The sequence below is a fragment of the Apodemus sylvaticus genome, chromosome 9, assembly GCF_947179515.1.
Source record: "Apodemus sylvaticus chromosome 9, mApoSyl1.1, whole genome shotgun sequence".
Taxonomy (NCBI): domain Eukaryota; kingdom Metazoa; phylum Chordata; class Mammalia; order Rodentia; family Muridae; genus Apodemus; species Apodemus sylvaticus.
The window spans coordinates 80,386,500-80,410,474 of NC_067480.1; the positions used below are offsets into that span (position 1 = coordinate 80,386,500).

The 23,975-nt window shown below is 46.8% G+C and overlaps 1 protein-coding gene and 1 pseudogene across 4 annotated transcripts in view; one reads left to right on the forward strand and one right to left on the reverse strand.

Moving 5' to 3' along the window:
- The first annotated feature begins 3,329 nt into the window (after positions 1-3,329).
- Ubr2 (ubiquitin protein ligase E3 component n-recognin 2) overlaps positions 3,330-23,975 on the forward strand; it is an 80,877-nt gene continuing 60,231 nt past the window's right edge. For 3 of the 4 annotated variants that reach the window (XM_052192054.1, XM_052192053.1, XM_052192056.1), the window contains exons 1-3: positions 3,330-3,704; positions 13,912-14,171; positions 22,683-22,761. In XM_052192054.1, coding sequence (XP_052048014.1) covers positions 3,627-3,704; positions 13,912-14,171; positions 22,683-22,761 — 417 coding nt within the window. In that variant the 5' untranslated portion in view covers positions 3,330-3,626. The remainder of the gene's footprint in view (positions 3,705-13,911; positions 14,172-22,682; positions 22,762-23,975) is intronic. The other variant, XM_052192055.1, reaches the window with a different exon arrangement.
- On the reverse strand, positions 7,090-8,345 carry LOC127692094 (glyceraldehyde-3-phosphate dehydrogenase-like; annotated as a pseudogene).

Genomic DNA, 23,975 nt, shown 5'->3' on the forward strand with positions numbered 1-23,975 from the left:
ATTTCCCAAAATATTATAATAGGTAGAAAAAACAGAAATGAAACAAAAACTATAAACACGTCCCAAATCTGATCTGGGTTGGAAATTTTGTTTTCTAAGTAAATCACACCTTTCTTCTGGGAATAAATTAGCATCCTTGATAAATGTGCAAACAATTTGTAGCATTGTGATCACCTGGCTCCTTTCTTCTCTCAAGATTTATTTATCTTTTTAATTGCTCTCTCTCTCTCGTTGGCTTTGAATTTGGTATGTAACTGAGATGGGATCTTCCTGCCTCAAAACTCCAAATGATGGAATTACAAGTATACACATATGTGCCACCTTGGTAGCCTCAAAGAGAAATTTTTTTGACACATTTTCTGTGTGTAACTCTATCTGTCCTGGAACTCATGCTGTAGACCAGACTGGCCTCAAACTCTTGGAGGCCTACATCTGCCTCCCAAGTGATGGAATTAAGATTGATTGATTGATTGATTGATTGATTGATTTTTATCTGTAGACGTGTCTACTGTTCTAATCATGCCACATGGCTATTATCTTCTTCTTAATTTTATGTGTCTCTGTCCTCCTCTGATCTCCTCTCTCTCTCTCTCTCTTTGGTTTTTTGAGACAGGATTTTTCTGTGTAGCCCTAGATGTCCTGGAACTCACTCTGTAGACCAGGCTGGCCTTGAACTCAGAAATCTGCCTGCCTCTGCCTCCTGGGTGGTGGGATTAAAGGCATGCGCCACCACCACCTGGCTGGCCAAAGGCTTTTTTATCGACAGGTTTTTACACAGTGCACAAGATTCTTTCTGCTGGGTGGTGGTAGCACATGCCTGTAATCCCAGCACTTGGGACACAGAGGCAGGCGGATTTCTGAGTTCGAGGCCAGCCTGGTCTACAAAGTGAGTTCCAGGACAGCCCAGGCTACAGAAAAACCCTGTCTCAAAAAAAAAAAAAAAAAAAAAATTTAAAAAAAGAGAGAGAGAGAGAGAGATTCTTTCCATCCATGTGTGTGCCTGGTGCCTTAGGAGTCACCAGATCTCCTGCAACTGGAGCGATGGATGGTTGTGGACCACCATATTGTTGCTGGGAATCAAACCCTAGGCCCTCTGTAAGAGCAACAAGCACTCCAACCACTGAGCCATCTCACCAGTCCCTCATTTAAAAAAAATTAAAAATGTATTATAATTGTGTGGTGTGTGTGCAAATGTGTGCTCTTACATGCCATGCTGTGTAAGAAGGTCAGAGGACAATTATTGAAAGTTATTTCTCTCCTTTTACCTCAGTCTCTGGTTTCAACACTCCAGTTGTCAAGTTTGTGTGACTAACTCTTTTACCCACTGAGACACCTTATAAGCCCAGTAGTATTGTTTTTTAAGTTAGGAAATCAAAGCCAAGACCGAGTACATGGTAAGGAAGAAAGAGTTGTTCTTTTTTTTTTTTTTCTATTTAAAAAGTACTATTTTGGGTTGGGGACATGTGTGCCTGTGGGTGGGACTTACAACATCTGACTGACTTAGGGCTAGCCTTCTTCCTCTTTGTTGAGTGTTATGAATTCAAGGCAGACTTCCAAAGAGTGGAGGCTGACATTTTTGTGTTGTTATATTTTGACCACCACAACTTATAGAAGAAAGGGTTTATTGCTGCTTACAGATTCAGAGGGTGATTCCACATCATGGTGGGGTGCCCGGAAGCAGGTAAGCAGGCATAGCACTGCAGCAGTCGCTGGAAGTTTACATCTGATCCACAGGTAGTAGGCAGAGGCAGGAGCTAACTGGAAATGGCAAGGACTTTTGAAACCTGAAAGCCCTCCCCTGGTGACACACCTCCTCCTCACAGTTCCACCAATGGGGAAACTAAGCATTTAAATATATGAGCCACCACATTGCTCTTCCAGGGTCCCACTCCTGACTTTAGCTAATGCCTTTGTGTTCCCTAACAACAAAGGTATCCACCATTTTGTGCTCTTCCCTTTGGCTACCAGGCTGTTAAGACAATGGACCCCAAGTGATAGACGTTAGAAAGACTGGGGAGTCTGGCATCAACCAGAACTTGCCTCCCAGAAAGAGATTTCTTACAGTTTCTACAACTTGTCAGAGCATCTTGCAAGGGAAAGTGGAGTCAAGACAATGATGGCTCATCCAGGACTAGGACCACACCTTGACCAGGACCGCCCTTTATTTAAACCTAAACCTCCTGTCAGGACTCTGAGGGTGGTGAACTCGGAGGTGGGGGGAGGGGGAAGAGGGTCACTGAACCTTTATGTCCATCTTCCCAATGTGGCTATAGCCAATAAGTCTCCTTTCTCTGCCTCTTCACTATTGCTTATCTCTTTAATTGTCATATTGATACATGCTTGAGCCTAGCTTGATAGAACTGCCGGTTCCAAGATCTAACCCTAACAACTCCAGTACAACGGTTTGTCTGGTCATCTATGAGAGCCTAAACTTCTCCAGGAAGATAATTTAAAAGGTATTTAAATGCATGTCACAAATTACAGTCAGTATATGTAAGCCTCCTCTATCTGCTTCTGTCAGTATAGTCTTAAAGCAATGCAGCTGAAAAATATCCAGTATTTCTTCTGCTGCTTTGTGGCTTCCATTGAACCCTAAAGTATTTTTTTCCCTTGACCTTTTGAGAAACTGCAAAAACAATGGCAGTCGCAGCTCTTGCCCTGGCTCTCTCTGCGCAGCTGCAGAACGCAGGCAGGCTGGACGCGGAAGTAAGCGCGTACCTCCAGGGTTGTTTTACTCTGAGAGTTGGTCTTTAGGTTGATTCGTTAGACTCCTTTTCTGTTGCAGCAAGACTTAAAAAATTAAAATATATGTGTGTTAACCAACGGTCATAAGCTAAATTTCTTGCAAATATAACTTAAAACTTTTCCAAATCTTGGTACTAAATACAACTCAGTGATTAGTGCCAGGATGACAAGGCATTAGAACCTCCGGAATAGAACGCGCGATTCATTCATTCTTTTGACAATTGAAGGCTTATAAGATACCAGACTTTTGACAGACAGCTGAGAGTCTATCGCGCCAGGGACGTTTGTTCTTGGTGCTGAGGAGATAAAAAAAAAATGACAAGAATAAATTGAACTAAGAGACTAAGACGAGAGCTCAAACGTTATTTCGCTCTTCTGGCGTCAAGCCCCTCTCGCAGATTCTAAATTGTCTTTTTCCAGGCTTCCGCCAGGGGGTGGACTACAACTCCCATGATACTCATGCGCCGCTCCTTATTAGAGGCTTCGCCTTTCTCCCTGGCCGCGCAGGGACGACTACAGTACCCAGAATGCTTTGCTTCCCCGCTTGGGTGTTTTTGCCCCTCTCTTGGCGTTGAACGCGGTAGTGGCTATCCGGAGTGCCAGGCCTGGGGTTCTCGGTGTCCTTCCCCGGGTCACGGGCAAGGAGGCGACTTGACTTCTGGGCGCCGAGCCCGGGCGCGCGCGCAAGCGGCTGCCGTCCCCGCTGCAGGTTCGCGTCCCCCTTTGCTCCTTGCGCAGCTCGGCTCGCGGCCGCCCGGACGGCCCGGGACTGACCGCCCCGGGACAGGGGTGACGGTCGCGGCTGCGGGAGCAGAGGCGAAGCTGAGGCCCGGGGATAAGCGACAGCGGCAAGAGCACCCGGGAGAGGAGGAGGAGAGAAGATGGCGTCGGAGATGGAGCCCGAGGTGCAGGCCATCGACCGCAGTTTGCTGGAATGTTCTGCCGAGGAGATCGCAGGGGTGAGTGCGGGAACCCGGGAGGGGTACGTCCGGCCCTCGCAGGCCGCGCCCCGGGGGAGGAACAGAGTCCTGGAAATCCCGGAGCCCGCCACTGACTTCGGGTAACAGCCGCGCTGGCCATGTCCTGTGGGGAAAGGACCCAGGAGGCCATCGAGCCTGCTCCGCGCCTTCGGTGCTCAGATCCTCCTTATACCCGGCGAGTCTACGACAGCGCTTTCATTATCCCTAATTACCTTCACCCTCCATTAAGTCTACAACATTTGGGCCTTTGCCCTATATGCTGGCTGGTGGAAGATGGGAGGGAGCGAGCCGCTTCCCAACGTTGTCGTATAAGCGTCCTACTTTATCTTCTGATTCCATTTCTTAGGATAAAGCGGAGTAGTGTCTGCGCCGAAGCATTCTATCCTCTCCCAGCTCCAACTTTGTTGCTGGGGTTGCTGGGGAGTGGGAGTCTGGGAGGGGGGCGGGGGGCTGGTACCCAGGCTGCAGACAGCGCAGTCCAACATTCCCCCCCTGGGTGCTATTTTAAAAAGTTGTTTTGCACTTGTTTATTTCGTTAGATGGCAACGTTGGTGCCTGTGTGTAAGGTTAGTGGTGCCTTGACACATTTGCTGAGCATGGAGGCTGGCAGATTTTTTTAAAAAATACATAATTTTTCTAGGAGTTGGGAAAAGTTGGACGGAGAACAAACGTTATATAACTTTGAGAAAGCAGCTTTGGTGAACAGATGCAAGCTCATTAATGATAGCGTTGATCACAGCCTATCAGGAGTCCTTAGGCCCTAAACTTAAGCCATTCAGACATAGTAAGGACTTAAAATGTAATATGAACAGCGCCCGTACAAGTAGCAAAGTTACAAAGACAACAGCTTCAACAAACTCAGTGTCTTCTTTTGCCAGTGAGGGCAGGGGACACCTATCAGAACAGATTGTCCACAGTGACTGTAAATAGCTCAGACAATTGGAGCCTAGTCTCAGAGGCCTCCCAGGAAATGAGTGACTCTTTAACACATCATCACACTGGATGTTAGGGTCAATAATTGCGATGTGCAGCCGGTGATGAGTATTTGGAGTGAATTGGCGAGACAAAGATAGTTTAGGTGAGGAAATTGGAGGGGAGTGGGGGTAATTTAAAAAAGCAAAAACAAAAAACTACACAGTTACCTGATGAGTTTAAGTTTTGGGTTTTTGGTAAGGCTAAGTAAGGTGTGCAGTCTGTTTTCCTGTACTCTGTGTAATATTGCACAATCCAAGGATTTTTTTTTTTACCCGATACCCACCCCCATCTGCCTTTGATTTATCAAAGACATCTGGAAAAAGAAATGAAAACAGGAAAATAAGTCGCTAGTGACTTGGTATCTTATTCTAACTGTCACATCTGCTCGAGTTGGAGGCAGAGGGGATTTTTTTTTCCCTACCACTGACTGAGCTTGTTGCATCTGTTGCTGGTGGTGACGGCCATGTTAGCCCCGTTCTGACAGTCTAGGTGTCTTCAGAAGCCATTTGTAAAACCAGTGCCCGAGGCTGTTGCTCCCGGCTCCGCTCTCAAGCAGATGGAATGGGGGGGGGGGGGGGTTGGAATAAAGGAAATGCAACAAACCTTTTTTTTTTATTTTTGTATTTATAATTTTGTGTTTGTGTATGTCTGTGTTGGGGTGTGTACATATGAATGCAGGGTCCCCTGGAACTGGATGACAGATGTTAGAATGGCTACTGCCTCAAGAGTGGTCTTTCCGGCCCCTGGAAGAACATTGTTAACTTGTGCTGACTCTGAGTTTGAGGAGATCTCCATCTGAGTTCCCTTTACATTTAAGCCCTGTTCCTAGATAGATTTGTGAAATTAAACTTCAGGAAATGTAGTCTGAAGGCCAAGAGAAGTCCAAGACAGCAGGCGCACACTAGGATGGATGGCATTATGCCTGGAGGGGTCTGGAGGGGTCTGCAGGGTGCATTTACTTGGGGTGCCAGACACTTAACAGAGTTCTTCCAGCCCTAGGCTCCAGCGTGGCCCTTGACCACAGCTGTACATTTTAGTCAGGTGTGGTGGTTCATACTTTTAATTCCAGTGCTGCTGAGGCAGAGGTAGGCACACGTCAGTTTGAGGCTAGCCTGTTCTACATGGAGTTCCAGGCCAGCCAGGGCTATTTAAAAAGATATTTAAAAAAAAAAAAAGTAAATTTTAGAAAAGATTTGACAGAGAACACAATTATTGCTGAATTTAGACCTCTATGATTGGTAATTTTCTAAGACCAGGTAATTCCGTTTTTAACTTAATAAGAACCAATGCCTTTTGTGTCACTAGGCTTTCTCTATGTCCCAGGCTAGCCTTGAACTCAGTCTTCCTGCCTTAGCCTCCTGCATACTGGACTCCTAGGCATATGACAACTGCACCTGGCCTATGAGTAAATACCAAGTCTTCAACACTTTGACACACTGTATTAGACGAAAGAAAGGCTTTGGGATCGCATCCCTTTTGGCCAAGCTGACTCTACTGTTGTCATTTTTGAGGGGCCCAGTGAGGCCGGCTGCTGTCCGTGATTTCAAGTATGATTAATTATTCCTGTGTGTTCTCAGAGGTGATTAGCATTTAAGAAGTACATGTATTATTTTCTCCCAAGCATAAAAAGAAATCCAGGCTGTGTTTGGATAGTACAAATCTATCATCTGAGCACTCTAGGGGCCAAGGCAGCAGGGTCACTTGGACATTCCATTCCAGCCTGAGCTATATAGGGGATCCTTGTCACAGAGAGAGGGGTGCTGAAGAGAAGAGAAAATAAACTGGAGCTGGGCAGATGGCTCATTCAGGCACAGCAGTGTATGACTGTGATCCCAGGAGAGCAAGGGACTGGAGGGCTCCTGGGATTTGCTAGCAAGCTAGTCTGGCTGAAGCAGCGAACTCTAGATTCTGTGAGCGTCGAGCAACTGGGGAAGACATCTGATGCTCCCTCCTCCTCAGGCATGCACACACACACACACACACACACACAGCAAACGAGAGATTCCCAAAAGTTCTGTCATGAGCTTGCATTTCTTTCTGTCTGTCTGTGGGGGGTGAGGAGCCACCTGCATGCCAGGCTCTCTCTTGGAGGTCATGAAACATCTCGTGGCGTCCGTTCTTTCCTTCCATTCTTCCTGTGAACTCTGGGGATTAAACGGGCTACCAGGCTCGCCAGGCAAGCTCCTTTAGCCAGTGGGCTCTTCTTGGCAGCACTCATTATAGACGTTTTGTGTAGCATTGTGTGTGTGTTGCTTCTTTTTAGCGTCACATTGTGAACAATCTTAGTGAGGAACAGTGCACAGCTGTGGCTCAGGGGTTGGATGCTCATGAAGTTGCCGTTTATGTTTTCTTTTTTGTGGGTGCATCGAACTTTATTGATGGTATTCAAGAGAGTAGGGAGGGCTCCCTCGGCCCCTCCTGTTATTAGGGGGTCTGGGGTGGAAACCGTGAAGGAGCTGCCCAGTGTTGGGGGCTGAGTTGGGACAGGGACTCCTCAGCATCAAGGGTCTCTCTTGCTCTCAGTGTCCTTGCTGGGGTGGGCCAGGGCTTCTTACTCCTGGGACGCCATGGAGGCCATGAGGTCCACGACCCCATTGCTGTAGCCATATTCATTATCATACCAGGAAATGAGCTTTACCAAGTTGTCATTGAGAGCAATGCCAGCCCCAGCACCAAAGGTGGAAGAGTGGGAGTTGCTGTTGAAGTCGCAGGAAACAACCTGGTCCTCAGTGTAGCCCAGGATGCCCTTCAGTGGACCCTCAGATGCCTGCTTCACCACCTTCTTGACGTCATCATACTTGGCTGGTTTCTCCAGGCGGCATGTCAGATCTACAACAGATACATTGGGGGTAGGAACACAGAAGGCCATGCCAGTGAGGGTCCTGTTCTGCTCTGGGATGACCTTGGCCACAGCCTTGGCAGCACCAGTAGATGCAGGGATGATGTTCTGGGCAGCCCCATGGCCATCTTGCCACAGCTTCCCAGAGGGGCCATCCACAGTCTTCTGAGTGTCAGTGATGGCATGGATGGTAGTCATGAGCCCTTCCATGATGCCAAAGTTGTCATGGATGACCTTGGCGGGGGCTGGGGGGGCGCTAAGCAGTTGGTGGTACAGGATGCATTGCTGACCAATCTTGAGTGAGTTGTCATATTTCTCATGGTTCACACCCATCACAAACATGGGAACATCAGCAGAAGGGGTGGAGATGATGACCCTTTTGGCCCCACACTTCAAGTGGGCCCCAGCCTTCTCCATGGTGGTGAAGACGCCAGTAGACTCCACAACATACTCAGCACCAGCTCACCACATTTGATGTTAGCAGGATCTCGCTCCTGGAAGATGGCGATGGGCTTCCCGTTGATGATAAGCTTCCCATTCTCAGCCTTGACTGTGCCGTTGAATTTGCCATGGGTGGAGTCACACTGGAACATGTAGACCATGTAGTTGAGGTCAGTGAAGGGGTCGTTGATGGCAACAGTCTCCACTTGCCAAGAGCAGAGCAGAAGGCAGCCCTGGTAACCAGGTGCTCAATACAGCCAAATCCGTTCACGCCAACCTTCACCATCTTGTCTACAGGACGAGGCTAGCACTGCACAAGAAGATAACGGCTGTCTCTGGAACAGAGAGGAGCAGGGAACCCTGTTTATGTTTTCTTTCTTTCTTTCTTCCTAAGTTTATTTATTTATTTATTATATGTAAGTACACCGTCACTGTCTTCAGACACACCAGAAGAGGGCATCAGATCCCATTACAGATGGTTGTGAGCCACCATGTGGTTGCTGGGATTTGAACTCAGGACTTCTGGAAGAGCAGTCAGTGCTCTTAACCACTGAGCCATCTCTCCAGCCCCCCTTTTATGTTTTCATCTCTCCCCAGATCTCCAAGCTGTGAACAACTGCTAATCTCTTTTCCATCTCCATAGATTCATTTATTCTGAACATCATATAAGTGGGATCATACAGTGTATTTTGTGGTCATCTCCTTTCTTTTCTCCGAGTTCATCAGTGTGGTAGGATGCATCGATACTTCACTTCTGTTTACTGCCAAACCATAGCCCCTTGTGCCAGTGGATCTCTGCTCTGTGGAGAGATGCTTGGGCTTGGTGCTTTTGAATATCTGGAGCATGGTACTGTGAATATTTGTGTAGAGAGTGTGTGCACATGCTTTGATTTCTCTTGGCCATGTCCCTGGGAGGGGAGCTGCTGGGTCATGTGTTAATAACTCTTTTGAGGAACTGCCAGCCTGCCCTCCACAGTGGCTGCCTCAGCAGGGCAGGAGGGTTCATGGTTCTCGGCCTCCTCGCCAGCTCTGTCTGCTCTTGATCACCACCGTGGCGCTAGGTGAGAAGTGCTGTCTCGGGATTGGCTTTGCGCTGTTCCTGCTGCTGCTGCTGAACCCTTGTCAGGAGCTCAGTGCCCACTTCCGAGTCCTCCTACCTATTAACCTATTAACCTATTAACCTATTAACGTAGCTTTCCTCCAGCTTCATACTCTATTCTGCAGTAGGATTTACTGTTTTATAACTAGCTGACTCGCATGTTGCATTTGGCCTTGTTTGAAATCAAACCAGATGTTCTTGAAGGATGCAAATTAATTGGCTATAGAACACTTAGAAACAGTAATGAAGGAGGCCAGCCTCTGGCCTTGTTTTTGTGTTTATATTTTTACAACTGCTCTCAATCCCAAGACTTTAACCTTCAATAAAAGGAAGGCTGGCAGTGCCTTCATGCCTAGCATGTTCACTCTGGGGAGGGGTGTGAGGTGGCAGTTTCTTTCTTTCCTTGAGGGGGACTTACAGGGTAGTAAACATCTATTACCCTTGTAATAAGGACAAATGAAATCCCACTAACATCTGACAGACCACTCGCTGCAGGGAGCAGGGAGAACTGATAGAGAAAACTGTTGTTTTTATTATTTTGAGAAATGTGTGAGCAATCACTATGAGACACATCCTGAAATTTTGTTACTTTATAAAGTGATGCTAAGTTTAATCAGATTATGGGGTCTGTAATAGCGTTTAAATATAGGACCTGATGTTTAATTTTCCCACAGCCGTAGTAAACTCTTGCATTTGTTTACTTACTTGGGCAGTACTGGGTGCTGTACCCACGACCTTGTGTTCTGTACTCCGTACTCCAGAACTACGATATCAGCTCCAGTAGTTTACTTTCTAGAAATAGGGAACATATGTCAGCCTTTTTAGCTAGATTTTGAAATAACCACACATAATAAGATGATATTTAAAATTAGATACTTGTTTTACTAATGGCATGTTTTGTGTAAGGATAATAGCCTTAACTTTTTTCTTTCCTCTAAGATTTATTTTGAATTTTTAGTTATGTATATGTATGTGTGTTTATATGTCTGCGTGTATGTGCTGGTGCCCTTAAGATGCCAGAAGAAGTCCTCAGCTCCCCTGGATCTGGAGTTACAGGTGGCTGTGAGCTGCCCCGAGACTGGGAACTGAATGCAGGGTCTCCGTCGCAGCCCCTTCTCCAGTCCAAGCGTCTTCTTAGGAGCAGACTCCATACATCTGCTGTTGGAGCCACGATTATCAATACAACCTAATTTCTTCTAGGAACAGTTTGTTGTTGATCACAGTGCTGTAGAAGTAAGGCTTGGGGGAGAGCTAGCATAAAGTAAGGAAACGAAGGGTTTCCTTCATTCTTTTAAATGGGATCTTATGTGGCACAGACTGACCTCCACTTCCTAAGTAGTTGAGGCCGACCTTGAACTTCCGATATTCCTGCCTCCACATCCCCCGTGTGGGATTACAGGCTGTGCCCCACTCCCCTACCCAGGTCACCATTTTAAATTTAATCTTTTTAAAAAATTCATGTCCTCGTTCTCTTGTGCTTTCCGTCTTACTATGGTGGGGCTTGGTCACAGGGCCTTGCCCACTCTAAGCAAGTGCTCTCTCTACCCCTGACCTATAGCCCCAGTCCTTTCTTCTTTTGAAAATCTTTTTTTTTTTTTTTAAGACTTGTTTCTGACAAGGCTTGGTACCACATGCTTTTAATCACAGCACTCAGGTGGTGGAGGAGCTCTGTGAGTTCCTAATCTACATAAGGACTTCAGGCCAGCCAGAGCTAGTGAGACCCTATTATCCCCCTCTAGTTTTAAAAGGGGTGTGTCTGCCTGCCTGCCTGCCTGCCTGCCTGCCTGTGTGGGTATACTCCCATGAGGGCAGGTACCACAGCATCCAGAAGCATGTTATATCACCTAGAGCTGTAGTTACAGGCGGGTGCTGGAACCAAACTATGTTCCTATGCAAGCACATGCTTTTAGCCTCTGACCTATCTCTCTAGCCCCTGCATTTATTTTTTAAGTGAGTATGTATGTATGTATGTATGTATGTCATTGTGCTTTGTTCTCCCAGTGAAAAAATGCTTCTAGTAAAACTTTCCATAGTGTTGTCAATTAAAATTGTATTTATACTTTTTACTTTTTCATTCATAAAGAAAAGTGCATAGGCTAATTTGATAATCCTTATTCTTATCTTTGCTTGCCTGACAATGGGTAAACAATTGGACATTTCCCCTAGATGTGACAATAAAGGTGCCATTTAAAACTCAGTGAGTCAGATGTGGTGGCTCATGCCTTTAATCCCAGCACTTGGGAGGCAGAGCAAGAGAATGTCTGATCTACAGAGTTGTTCCAGGACAGCCACGGCTGTGCAGACAGACCCAGTGTCAAGAAACAAAACAAACCCCATCAGTGAGGAAGACTGCACTGTCCTTGTAACTGTGGTGCTTCAAGTGAGTGTGTATGTGTGCATGTGTGTACGTGTGCACGTGTGTGTGTTCCATCATGGGCGCCTGTCCTTGCAAATACAAAATTTTGATTTAGAGTTACTCTTTAAAAGGGGAGAATCCTTAGGATCTTGGGATTGTCTCCTTAGAAATATTATCATTTTAAAAATAATTTAGTCTCTTCCTTCATACATAAAGTAAACATGAAAGCAGTGTTTAGAAAATTCACTTTTACCTAAGCAATAAAAAACTCATATTTCCCATTCCAGCCTTTCTCTCAGTACCATTCCTTATGACCAAGTGTTTAGCTTTTTAGCAAAAGTTCTCTGGAACATGAGATTGACTAAAAAGTTAATATATGCCACTCATGAAATTTTTGTTTGTTTTTGTTTTTCAAGATAGGGTTTCCCCGTGTAATAGCCCTGGTATTCCTGGAACTCCCTTCGTAGACCAGGCTGACCTCAAACTCTCAGAGATCCACCTGGGTACTAGGATTAAAGCCATGCACCACAATCCCTGGGCTCTTCATGAATATTTAAAATGTTATTTTCAGAAAGGTTGAAGTTTCTTTTATGTGTATGGGCATTTTATCTAGATGTATGTGTGTGTACCATGTGCATGTCTGGTGCCCTTGGAGTCTAGAAGAGGGCATCACATACATCTCTTGGAACTGAAGTTACTGATGGCTGTGAGCTGCCACGTGGGTACTGGGAACTGAGCCTGGGGCCTCTGAAAGAGCAGCCAGTGCTTCAACCTCTGAGCCAGCTCGCCAGCTCCGTGCACAGACTTCCATAGACTTCCTCAGGTGCTAGGTTTCATCACGGTCCCTTGAGTTCTTAGTCTTCTTTCTTCTACCATGGGTGTTCTGGGATTACAGGTGCACGACACCATGCTTGGCTTGACCAGGAGGCTTTTTATTTTCTTTTTGGCCTTTCTTTCTTTCTTTCTTTCTTTCTTTCTTTCTTTCTTTCTTTCTCTTTTTTTTTTTAAGATTTATTTTATCTATGTGAGTACACTGTCACTATCTTCAGACACACCAAAAGAGGGTATCAGATCATGTTACTGGAATTGAACTCAGGACCTCTGAAAGAGCAATCAATACTCTTAACCACTGAGCCATCTCTCCAGCCCTCTTTTTTGGCTTTTTGAGACAGGGTTTCTCTGTGTAGCCAGCCCTAGCTGTCCTGCAACTCACTCTGTAGACCAGGCTGGCCTCAAACTCAGAAATCCACCTGCCTCTGCTTCTCAAGTTCTTGGACTGAAGGTGTGCACCACTCCTGCCCAGCAAATAGTCTTTTAGCAAGACAATTGAAACCTAAGCAAATGCTGGGTCTGAGGGTTGGGTTAGCAGTTCAGGTAACTGTGCTTTACTAGAATGGGTCATTATATCTCATGTCTTGGCTTAGAGGCAACATGACAGACACAAAGAACAATGAACACAATGGGCAGAGGGCAGGCATGCAGGGCAGGAGGCAGGGAAAAGCAGGAAAAGAGGGGGTTTAATGTTAGAGACTTACCTGACCCGCTGCAGGCCTGAGCGGCCCCTCCCCCACCCCCACTTTCTTTCTAAGTATGATGGGAGTGTAGACCTGCTGCAGTCATTCACTGGTGCTCACTGTTTCAAAGCTGAGAAAGGGGAGGGAGTTGGGAAGTGGACTGAGAAGACATCTTGCAGGAGGCCAAGCAAGTGCACTTAGAGATGATGTGTAAGGGATTCTGTAAAGAGAGAGGCAACAAAGCAGCTAAATGCTGAGTGAAGCAGAAGGAGGGGTTTTCACAGATTTGGATGGCAGTGGGAAGATCGGGAGCTCAATTTTGGGCATTTTAATTTGGTACCTGTGATATACCCAGGTATATAAGAGTTGGAAACAAAAGTTGAGGCACAGAAAAGGGAGGTGATTGTTTTGTTTTGTTGTTTTCAATTTGTATTTAGTGGGGAGAGCTGAGGGGAAAGGATTTATAAGAAGTTGTTCAGAGAAAGAAGCCAAAGTCCATAGGCCAGGCTTTTGTGAGACTGTCCACATGTGTGAATACACACGCGCACGCATATACACACACATGCAAACCTCTATTCATCTATCCCTGACAAAAAAAATCCCTGTCACAATTGGAATAACATTTGAGCAGAACATTAGACATCAAATGAACATAACAGCTGGGGTCTGAATAAGGTGAATGTGTGGGGTGGGGTGATGGCAGGGAGCGCATGTCAGGGCAGAGGGACAACCGTCTACCTTCCTGAGGGTCCTGGGATTGAAACGAGTCATCCGGCAAGCACTTTCACCCATTGAGCCATCTTGCTGGCCCAGATTAAATTTTAATGTACAACGGTATAAGCAAAATATGGTTTTTATTAGTATTAGTATTAATTTTTTTACCAAAAAATGAAGTTGGGTATAGTTACTGAAGCTAACAGTTTAGTTGACTTTATTTAAAACCTTGTTTTCTTTTTGTAAAGAAATGGCTGCAAGCAACCGACCTCACCAGAGAAGTATACCAGCATTTAGCCCACTGTGTGCCCAAAATCTACTGCCAGGGTCCCAACCCTTTCCCTCAGAAGGAAGACACACTGGCACAGCACATCTTGTTGGGACCAATGGAGTGGTACATGTGCGGTGAGGACCCTGCGCTGGGGTTTCCAAAGCTCGAGCAAGCAAACAAACCATCTCACCTCTGCGGCCGAGTGTTCAAAGTGGGGGAGCCTACGTACTCCTGCAGGTAAGCACTGCGGCTCTCCTGCGCCACCGCAGACTGCAGTTTCTAGATTACAAACTCTATACATTTAAAAGTCCACAGTTTAATAAACTAATTTGGAAACAAATATTCGCGAAATGATTTCCCAGTTCAAGAAACAGGATGTCACCAGCACCAGAGAGCCCCGGCCGTCGCTGTGCTGGCTGCATTCCTTGGTGACCTTCCCTGATGCATGGTGCTCACGGTGATTCTCTCTGAGGTGGCCATTGTTCCAGAACTGGCTGTGCAGCCATCACCTGGCACCTTTGTCACCCTCCAATCCCTCGATTAGCTTTGGGGTATTTCTGTCCTCTCTGGCACGGTGACAAGCCCACAGCTTTCTGTATTTGCTGCGGCCTATATGGAGAATCAGCCTGTCTCCAGGGAGTTTCTTCTTAATTGGGAGTGGTAGAAAGTAGGATGTGTTGGCTGCTTGGGCTTACTGATACAAGATGGCCTTAAAAGATTGGTGAAATTGAATCTGAGAGAGCAGACAGAGAGTAACACGCCCCGACCTGTCTGACTTTCCATTCTGATTATCACCATTAACACTTCTGTCTGTCCAGAAATTCTCTATGCATGATAGGTATCATGTGTGCATATGTATATGCACACTATCTTAACCATAAGTATGCACACATACACACAAAAAGGAATGTATGGGCTGGGGAGGTGGCTCTGGGTAAATGCACCTGCTGCCAAGCCTCAGGGCCAGAATTTGATGCTTTGATGCCAGAGACCATGTAGAAGGAGAGACCTCCACGGCCCTCAGAAGCCCATGCACACAAAATGGATTACTGTAGTGAAAATAGACATGTAAGCCAGGTGTGCTGGTACATGCCTTTGATATCAGCATTCTGAGGCAGAGGCAGGTGGATCTCTGAAATTGAAGCCAGCCTGGTCTACATAGTGAGTTCTAGGGCAGCCAGGGCTACATAGACCTTGTCTCAAAAGAAATAAAAGATATATATATGCAGATGTTAAGTTTTTGTTTGACAAAAACTTAGCATCTTTCCATTTCATTTGTATAGCTAGATAATACTCCACTGTGCAGACATACTGTTGATAGAGGCCCTGTTTCACGTTTAAAAAGCATTTTCTTGTAAAATTCAAATCAAGCTAATTAAGGTGTCTGGGTTTCCATGTTAGTTTTCCCTTATTAGCATGGTCAGAGTATCACTTCTGGTTATACTATACAGTGAAGCACTATTAGATTGAATTCTTTAGTACTCTAAAGATCTCTCTGTGTGAACTACTGATGTGAAGAGAATAGATCTAGGTCAATCTTGTGATTTATGAATATGGAAGCTGCATTTCAGTGGGTCTCTCAGTGCCCTTATACCCAAAAGATACAAGTCCAATCACATATTTGTATGTTTTTTAAATCTAAAGTCTGAATATGACCCTCAGGCTTTTATTTTTTCCATAATCTTAACACTTTTGAAGATTACCAACTAGTTCTTTTGAGAATGTCCTTCCAGTTGGGTTCATCTGGGGCATGATCCTTGCAACTTTGGCCAGATCGCCATGGAGATGAGGAATCTCACCCTGCCGTGGCCTGTGGTCCCATTGATCACCTGATTATGCTGCTGTCTCTACTGTGAGGTCACTTCCCCTGTGTGATCAAGAGTCCTGTGGGAAAGCGCTTTGGCTCTATGACTATCTTTTTCTCTGTACACTTTGAGTTTCCTTGGTTTTTAATATTTGTGCAGTTCTAGGACTTGAATGTGAGATGTGTTTACCCATGGCCGTTGATGTAGTGCTGATTGTTGTTTTGATTCACGCTCCTGTCCTAGCCTCACACAGTAAGAACCTTCCACACCATCAGCTCTTTTTTTATACAGCTAGTGTTGTCACAGTGCTTCCTTAGTGTCTGGCACAAGATGCCATGGTGGCATCTCGGATTTCTTCCAGTCTGCCTTAAAATCAACCATTTTCCCAAGACAATGGTTTTCTCAGTAGAGATGGTGTTTGGAAATAGCACAGTGACCAGGTGGCAAGCGTGCCCATTGCTTTAGGGTGTCCAGTACTTCTACACACTCTCCTAGGGCTGCAGTGTATCTCTGTCTAGGGTCAGGCTCCAGGAATCCCCCTAGTTCTGACCAGCCCATCTGGGGTCTTTGGAGTTTGTGTAGTTCCCTGCTCTGACAGGAGGAACTTCAGTCCATCCTTTTTCTGTGCGGCCATTGCTTGTCTCTGGCCACCCAGCTGTGTGTCATCACCCTTCATACCGTGTGCAGGGACACAGGGCCTTCTTGTGTCTCTGCTGGACATCTGCGTTGACCAGAACTCTGAAGCCCCTGGCTCTCTGCCTGCTCCATCAAGTGTCTTTGTGTGGTGCTTTCTTGCACAGAGGTGTAGGAAGCCTGCCGAGCCTGGCCTAACCCTTAGTTAGGGGTTGATGTCGTACCGTCTGCTCTCCCTAGGAGAGGTCTCAGGGATAGCACCAGTAGAGTGTGGACACATTACAAGAGCATTTGCTGGGATGGCTGGCATGATGGAGTCTGGGAGCCCCAGAGTGGCTGGCTCCGCCCATGAAGCTTCAGTCATCATTGCTACCAGTCCGGAAATTCCCAGAGAATCCACTAATCTTCAGTTCATTCAAAGACCCAAGAAGTTGGAGTCCATTTGAGTGGAGGATGACGGCTGCCACAGGGATAGAGATACTCATTCAGCAAGTAGCATGGGCATTGGCCACACTGCACCCACAGTCAGGGAGCTGAGAGACGATACTGCTGTTAGGTTATTCTCTCTTTGATTCGGTCAGGAGCCCAGCCTGTGGGTGCCTGCTGCCTGCAGTCAGGAGGGGTCTCCCCACTTCCTTTAACACTCTCTGGAAGCGTCCTCATGAACGTATCCCAAGATGCATGTCTACCGTGATTCAAAATCCAGTCACATCGATGAAGATGGCCAGCAGGTTTCCACCTCATACTCGTCCTGCCTCTCTGGTGCCTTCAGCACGGAGGGGAGCTTTTTAACTACCCTGAACTCGGATCTCCCTGTGCTCAAGTGTTGTCTGTAGCACTGAGCTGCCCTGGGCTTCCCTTGGGGTCCCTTCCCCTAGTTCCTGCACCTTGTGCTGCCTGTCACTCAGCCCCTCTGTACTTCATCTCGCTCGCTTGGTCTCAGTGGCCACTGAGGTGGGAGAGCTGAGTGTACCTACCTTATAAACCAACACAACACAAGCCAGTCAGGTGGACTCACATGCAGTCCTTCCACAGCCTCCGAAATAATGCCCTTTAGGAACCCGAAGTGAGTGAGTTACTTCCCTAAATCATAAAGCTTGAAACTGGGCTGGAGAGGTGGCTCACCACCTCTTGGGTTAAGACCAGTGACTGCTCTTCCAGAGGTCCTGAGTTCAGTTTCCGGCAACCACATGGTGGCTCACAACCATCTGTAATGGGATTTGATGCGCTCTTCTGGTGTGTCTGAAGAGAGTGACAGTGTACTCATATACATAAAATAAATAAATAAATCTTTAAAATAATAAAGCTTAAAACTACATCCAATGTAGAGGAAAACTCTGATTCAGTTTCTGTGTCTCCTGTTAAATTCTCACAATAAGGATGTCAAAATGATCCCCATCTCACACACACACACCTACACACACCTACACACACCGCCACCCCCCCCCCAGCCTCCACCCCGAGTGCAGGCAGTCAGTTTTAAAGATAGGTTGAAGCTTCAGTTCTACAGGAGTGCCCCCACCCACCCATCTCAAATGATTATCACAATTCCGAACCCCTTGTGTTCAGGAGGGATTGCTTAAGAGTCCTGTGACTCCTTGGGTTTGATTAATTTGTTGCATGGAATTGTATTTCTTGAGCTACTATAAATCATGTTGCAAAGGATAGAGATAGAGCAGTGTGCAAGGCAAGATAGGAGACAGGGTGTGCCTCCCTTGAGTGCCCAGCGTTCTGCAAGCTCTCCATGCTGCAGCCTTCTGGGTTTTATGGAATGCGTGTGAAGCTCAAACAGTCACGCAGGAACGTGATTGGGTGGAAAGGGTAGGACCTAATGCTAACGATAGACTGAGTGGTAACCCAGCACCTCTTTCCAGCCTCTGCAGCATTTCCTCTAGGTGGTGTGGGGCAGGGACTCTTCTGGAATCTCCATTAGGACCCACTTAGCTCCTCTCATGTCTCTTTATGGCTATCTTGAGGACAGAAGGCTGGGATAAGTGAGCGCACTTCCAGTTCTGCTGGCCTGGTTTAGAAGGGAAAACAGGTTTGGCAGGAGAAGGTCATAAGGAGGCCTGAGGCACCTCCGGTTATTCCAGCCACTGGGAAGGCACAGGCGGGGAGCATGTGTATTATACCACACCAGGCCTGACTGCACAGCCCTTCTATTCTCACATACCAGTGTGTTAGGAGGTTTTCACTCATATGTAATAAAATGTGGGAAATGGGCTGTGGTTTTGTTTTTGTTTTTTCAGCTAAATGCAGCTAAATTCAAATATGTAGACATGTACTTTGTTGTTAAAAATATATCACGGAGGCTGGAGCGGCTCAGCAGTTACAAGCACTGTCTGCTCTTGCAGAGGACTCAAATTCCCTTCCCAGCATCCATGTTGGTCCGCCTGAAACTTGTAACCCCAGTTCCAGGGAGGCTAACTCACCTCTGTGCACTCAAGGTACACATACCCACATTTAGATACATAGAAATACATATAATTTAAGATACTAAAAATAAATATCGGAAACCGTGTGATATGCCGGTGGGATGGCTCAGCAGGAGTGGGTCTTTGTTATCAAGCCTTAAACCCTGATCGAATCCTCAAGACCCACATGATGGAAGGAGAGTACCGACAGTGCAAGTTACCCCTGAGTTCCACACGTGCACTGTGGTACAAAGGCATGCTCACACACACGTGTGCACTGTGGTACAAAGGCATGCTCACATACACGTGTGCACTGTGGTACAAAGGTATGCTCACACACACGTGTGCACTGTGGTACAAAGGTATGCTCACACACACGTGTGCACTGTGGTACAAAGGCATGCTCACATACATGTGTGCACTGTGGTACAAAGGCATGCTCACATACACGTGTGCACTGTGGTACAAAGGCATGCTCACACACGTGTGCACTGTGGTACAAAGGCATGCTCACATACACGTGTGCACTGTGGTACAAAGGCATGCTCACACACATGTGTGCACTGTGGTGCAAAGGCATGCTCACACACATGTGTGCACTGTGGTATAAAGGCATGCTCACACACATGTGCACTGTGGTACAAAGGCATGCTCACACACACGTGTACACTGGTACATAGGCATGCTCACATACACGTGCACTGTGGAGCAAAGGCATGCTCACACACACGTGTGCACTTTGGTGCATAGGCATGCTCACACACACGTGTACACTGTGGTACATAGGCATGCTCACATACACGTGCACTGTGGAACAAAGGCATGCTCACACATACATGTGCACTGTGGTGCATAGGCATGCTCACACATACATGTGCACTGTGGTGCATAGGCATGCTCACACATACATGTGCACTGTGGTGCATAGGCATGCTCACATATACGTGCACTGTGGAACAAAGGCATGCTCACATACATGTGCACTGTGGTGCATAGGCATACTAACATGCATTGTGATACATAGGCATGCTCACACACCCATGCACTGTGGTACATAGGCATGCTCACACACATGTGCACTGTAGTACTTAGGCATGCTCACACATGTACACTGTGGTACATAGGCATGCTCACACACCCGTGCACTGTGGTGCATAGGCATGCTAACACACGTACACTGTGGTACATAGGCATGCTCACACACACGTGCACTGTGGTGCTTAGGCATGCTCACACACCCATGCATAGAGATAAAGAGCGTGTGTGTGTGTGTGTGAGTGAGCATGCCTATGCACCACAGTGCACATGTATGTGAGCATGCCTTTGTTCCACAGTGCACGTATATGTGAGCATGCCTATGCACCACAGTGCACCAATAAATAATGAAATATATGAGTTGATGGTAATAAAAGTATATTCTTGTTTTATTTAAATGGATTATTTCTCATGACCACTGAAACTCAGAAGTGTGGCCTGCTGTTGGGAACTGTCATCCCTAGTAAAGGCTGGGAAGTTTCTGAGATGGAGAAAGCAAAACAAGACCTCTATCCTGTTTCCTAGGTTGTCACCCTAGAGAAAGAATTGTGGGGTAGAGTACCAACATAAGGGACTTTGATGGGTTTTATTGCAGAGACAAGTGGGGCTTGCCGGCTCCGAAGAGAGCTGTGCTGCTGGGGTTGGAGGCCCCTTGTGCTGTGGGCACACTGGATGGAGGAGAGGAAGGAGTTAAGGGGAATTAGTCTAAGACAGCTGTGATTTGCCCCTGTAGGGTTCACCCTTTCTGTCCTTACATGGGGTTTTCAGGTGTGTCAGATGCATGATGGGAACAGCTCGCTAGCAAGGCAGAAGATTTGGAAATAGCATTATAGGGAAGCAAGGATGGCCACCACCACAGCCAGCCACGCTAGGTCCGGCCCCTGTGGGCGGTACTGTGGCCAGGCCACAGGATGGCCTGCTGTAACATGGCTCTGAAGTTGCATCAGCAGCCAGCTTCCTGCAGTTTGACCCTTAGTGGAAAAGCAGGTTGTCTTGTGGTGCTGCACTCTCTTACCACAAAGTACACAACAAAGGTTACTACATAGCACACTTGGGCTGTGGAAAGAGATGTTGGTAACTCAGCATGATAGACTTGTCCTGAACTCAGATCTCCTGGGATCTCAGACTGGTTGCTCTATGAGTCCTGTTGCCCAGCCGCAGATGTGAAATATGTATCTAGTGCCCCCGGCAGAACAACAAATGTTGTCAGATCCCAGGGCTCCTGAGGAGAGTGCAGGGGACAGTACAAAGGTGACATTTTGCTGCTCACTCTCAGTCTCTTCAGTAGTGTTAGTTGTAGGTCTCCAGTTCTTGTTCAGTGGCATTTAGGTGTCAGCCAGCTTCTCTTCTTCTTCTTCTTCTTCATTGTTCCTCATGTCGGGCGGGGGCGGCGCACGCCTGTAATCCCAGCACTCTGGGAGGCAGAGGCAGGCGGATTTCTGAGTTCGAGGCCAGCCTGGTCTACAGAGTGAGTTCCAGGACAGCCAGGGCTACACAGAGAAACCCTGTCTCGAAAAAAACCAAATCCAAAAAAAAAAAGAAAGAAAGAAAGAAAGAAAGTGTTCCTCAGACTAAGCATAGAAAGTCCTGCCATTCTGGGTTTTACCTTCAAATACTCACCCTGCTTAGTGTATGAGACGTCTATGTCTCAGGAGGATCTGCTGCCCCATTCTTGGGGATTTTTTTATTATTATTATTTTACTACAGACAAGCAAATCAGCACACTGTCAAAGCTGTCTTGATTATTGTGGGTACTGGATGCAATGGGCTTAACCCACTAGAGGTGAGACTGAGGGAAACCCATCGGATGGGAAAATCCAGAAGAGATAGATAGGAGTCTAAGAACACCAAGGAGTCAATTAATGAAAACCTTTAATCCCAACACTTGGGAGGCAGAGGTGGTCAGATCTCTGTGAGTTCAAGGCCAACCTGGTCTACGTAGTGAGTTAGTTCCAGGGCTGCACAGAGAGAGAGACCTCGTCTCAAAATGAAAGAGAGTATCACCACCACTCAGTGTGGCTTCACTTTAGATGCTACGTCCAACAAAAAGTTGTAAGCTCTGACTTAAAGGTTTGCTTAGCTTCCTGGGTCAGGTGTTCTCGGACCCATGGAGAACTGGACCATTCTAGTCAAGTGTGTGCTCAAAGACTTCCTCGTACCCTCCAGTAAGACAAAAACCTTTGTGCTGATTTCATTGAATGAAGATCCAGCAGATTTGGAGGGGAGTAGCAGCTGCCATTTTGGCACTGGTAGAAGGATTCTTATTGTTACAGGTATTTAATAGCTCTTACTAGTTCTCTGTGGCCTGGCCAGCCCCCCAGTAATCAAGTCAGAGTCTTATTGATTTAATTAGCTTTAGTTATTCCTAAACTGTCTATACCAGACTGGCTAGTTCTCAGCCACACTCCCTAAGTTACCTGCCGTTTGAGTCTCGCCTGTGTTCTTCCCGCTCCATCAGTCTGTCCTCAGGATGTACTTCTCTCCCTTGGCCATGTGCTCCTGCTGCATCCTCTCTGAGGGAGACCTGCTTTCCCCGGCTTCTTTCTCTTTCTCCTGCCTCTCTCTTCCTTGTCCCTGCCTGCGACCCCCAAAGCCCTACCTACCTCTATTCTCCCCAGTAACTGGCAGTCAGCCACTTTTATTTAACCAGACAGAGGGGATTGGCAAGCAAACTTTGCATAGCATCATTTGGTGTACCTGAGAATGTGCTCATCTGGCCTGCAACCAGACCCTGGGCCAGTGTTTAGTGTCTGAATACAGAGCAGCCCCAGACCAACCCCCAATAGATTCTGATGTTGCAGGAGAATGTATTAAGTTTTGACTCTCTGATTCATTCATTCTTTTTTTCTTTAACTTCACAGAGACTGTGCAGTCGACCCCACCTGTGTTTTATGCATGGAGTGCTTCTTGGGAAGTATCCACAGAGACCATCGGTACAGGGTCAGTACTGTGCAGATGGCAACCACACCTAGTAGTGACGTGGACACTAACCCTGTCACATTTTAAGCTTTAATGGATGTGAGGGCAAGCTGGCTGCAGTGTCTGTCACCCCTGATCCCCAGCTTGGTTAGCTGACCTGTGGCTATGTGGCTGTCCCCTTCTCCTTCATTGTTCTGCTAGGGTTCCCTCCTCAAGTTACACATTCAATCGAGAACAAAGGCCTCCTCAAATGCAAGACCAGACCAGTCTTCATGTGCCAGGAGCTGAGTCCCTTGCTAGAACTTCCAAACCAGATCTCGTGTTAAAGCCTAGATATATAACAGTAAAAAGGAGAGGATAGTTTGAGGATTTGAGTTTTGTTTCTAGGAAATGTCACTGGGGAGTAGATGGGGCTGGGTGGGCAAAGCCAGGGTTCTCTCCCCAGGGGGAGCAGAGGTGTCAGCACAGAAAGGAGGTACAAGCCTGTGGCTTGGAACGCAGAGATTTAAGAAAGATAACCGAGAAATTGGGCCTTCCATGTCAGCGTCAACCAGTTTGATCTGGTATTTTAAATGATTATTAAAGAGGCGTGTGCTGATGGAACATTCAGGGCAGGGCCACCTCCAGCACCTAAAACCCTGGATAGTTTTCTTATGGGCAGACTATCCCCAGACCTGCCTTTCTTCCTGGGAATGGGGGATGATGCATCAGGACTCAGACGGTTGTTAAAAGGAACTTTTGCTCTCAGGGGAGATAAAATGGTGGGAGGAACCCTAGTCCTATTCTTAATTAGTGAGCCCTGGGTCAGGGCCTTTCCACCAGTTTGTTTTTGTTTACTCTAGCCAATGAGACTAGGAAAAGGGGGCCATATATAAACCCAGTTGTCTTATTCCCATGGAGCAGGGAGAGGCTCCCAGCTCCGGTCAGCTGCTCTGGCTGGTGTGTCGGAAGGAGCATGTGTGTGCAACCAGAGTGGGGCTGCTGTTTCCCAAAGGGTTGCCTCCCCACGGTTCCTGGCCCACATCTGCATCTCTAGGGAATAAGTGGAGTGCAGACTGGCGTTGATTACGCTGTGATACAGAGCACACAAAGGCTTGCTTTGGGCAGAATAGAATTTATTTTAAAATTTGGTGCACTTGAATTTATTCATCCCTAATGCTTTTTTGACTTTAGTGGTGGTAGTGGTGGCACTCTTTTTAAAAACAGAATTTCTGGTGTGCCACCTATTAGCATGT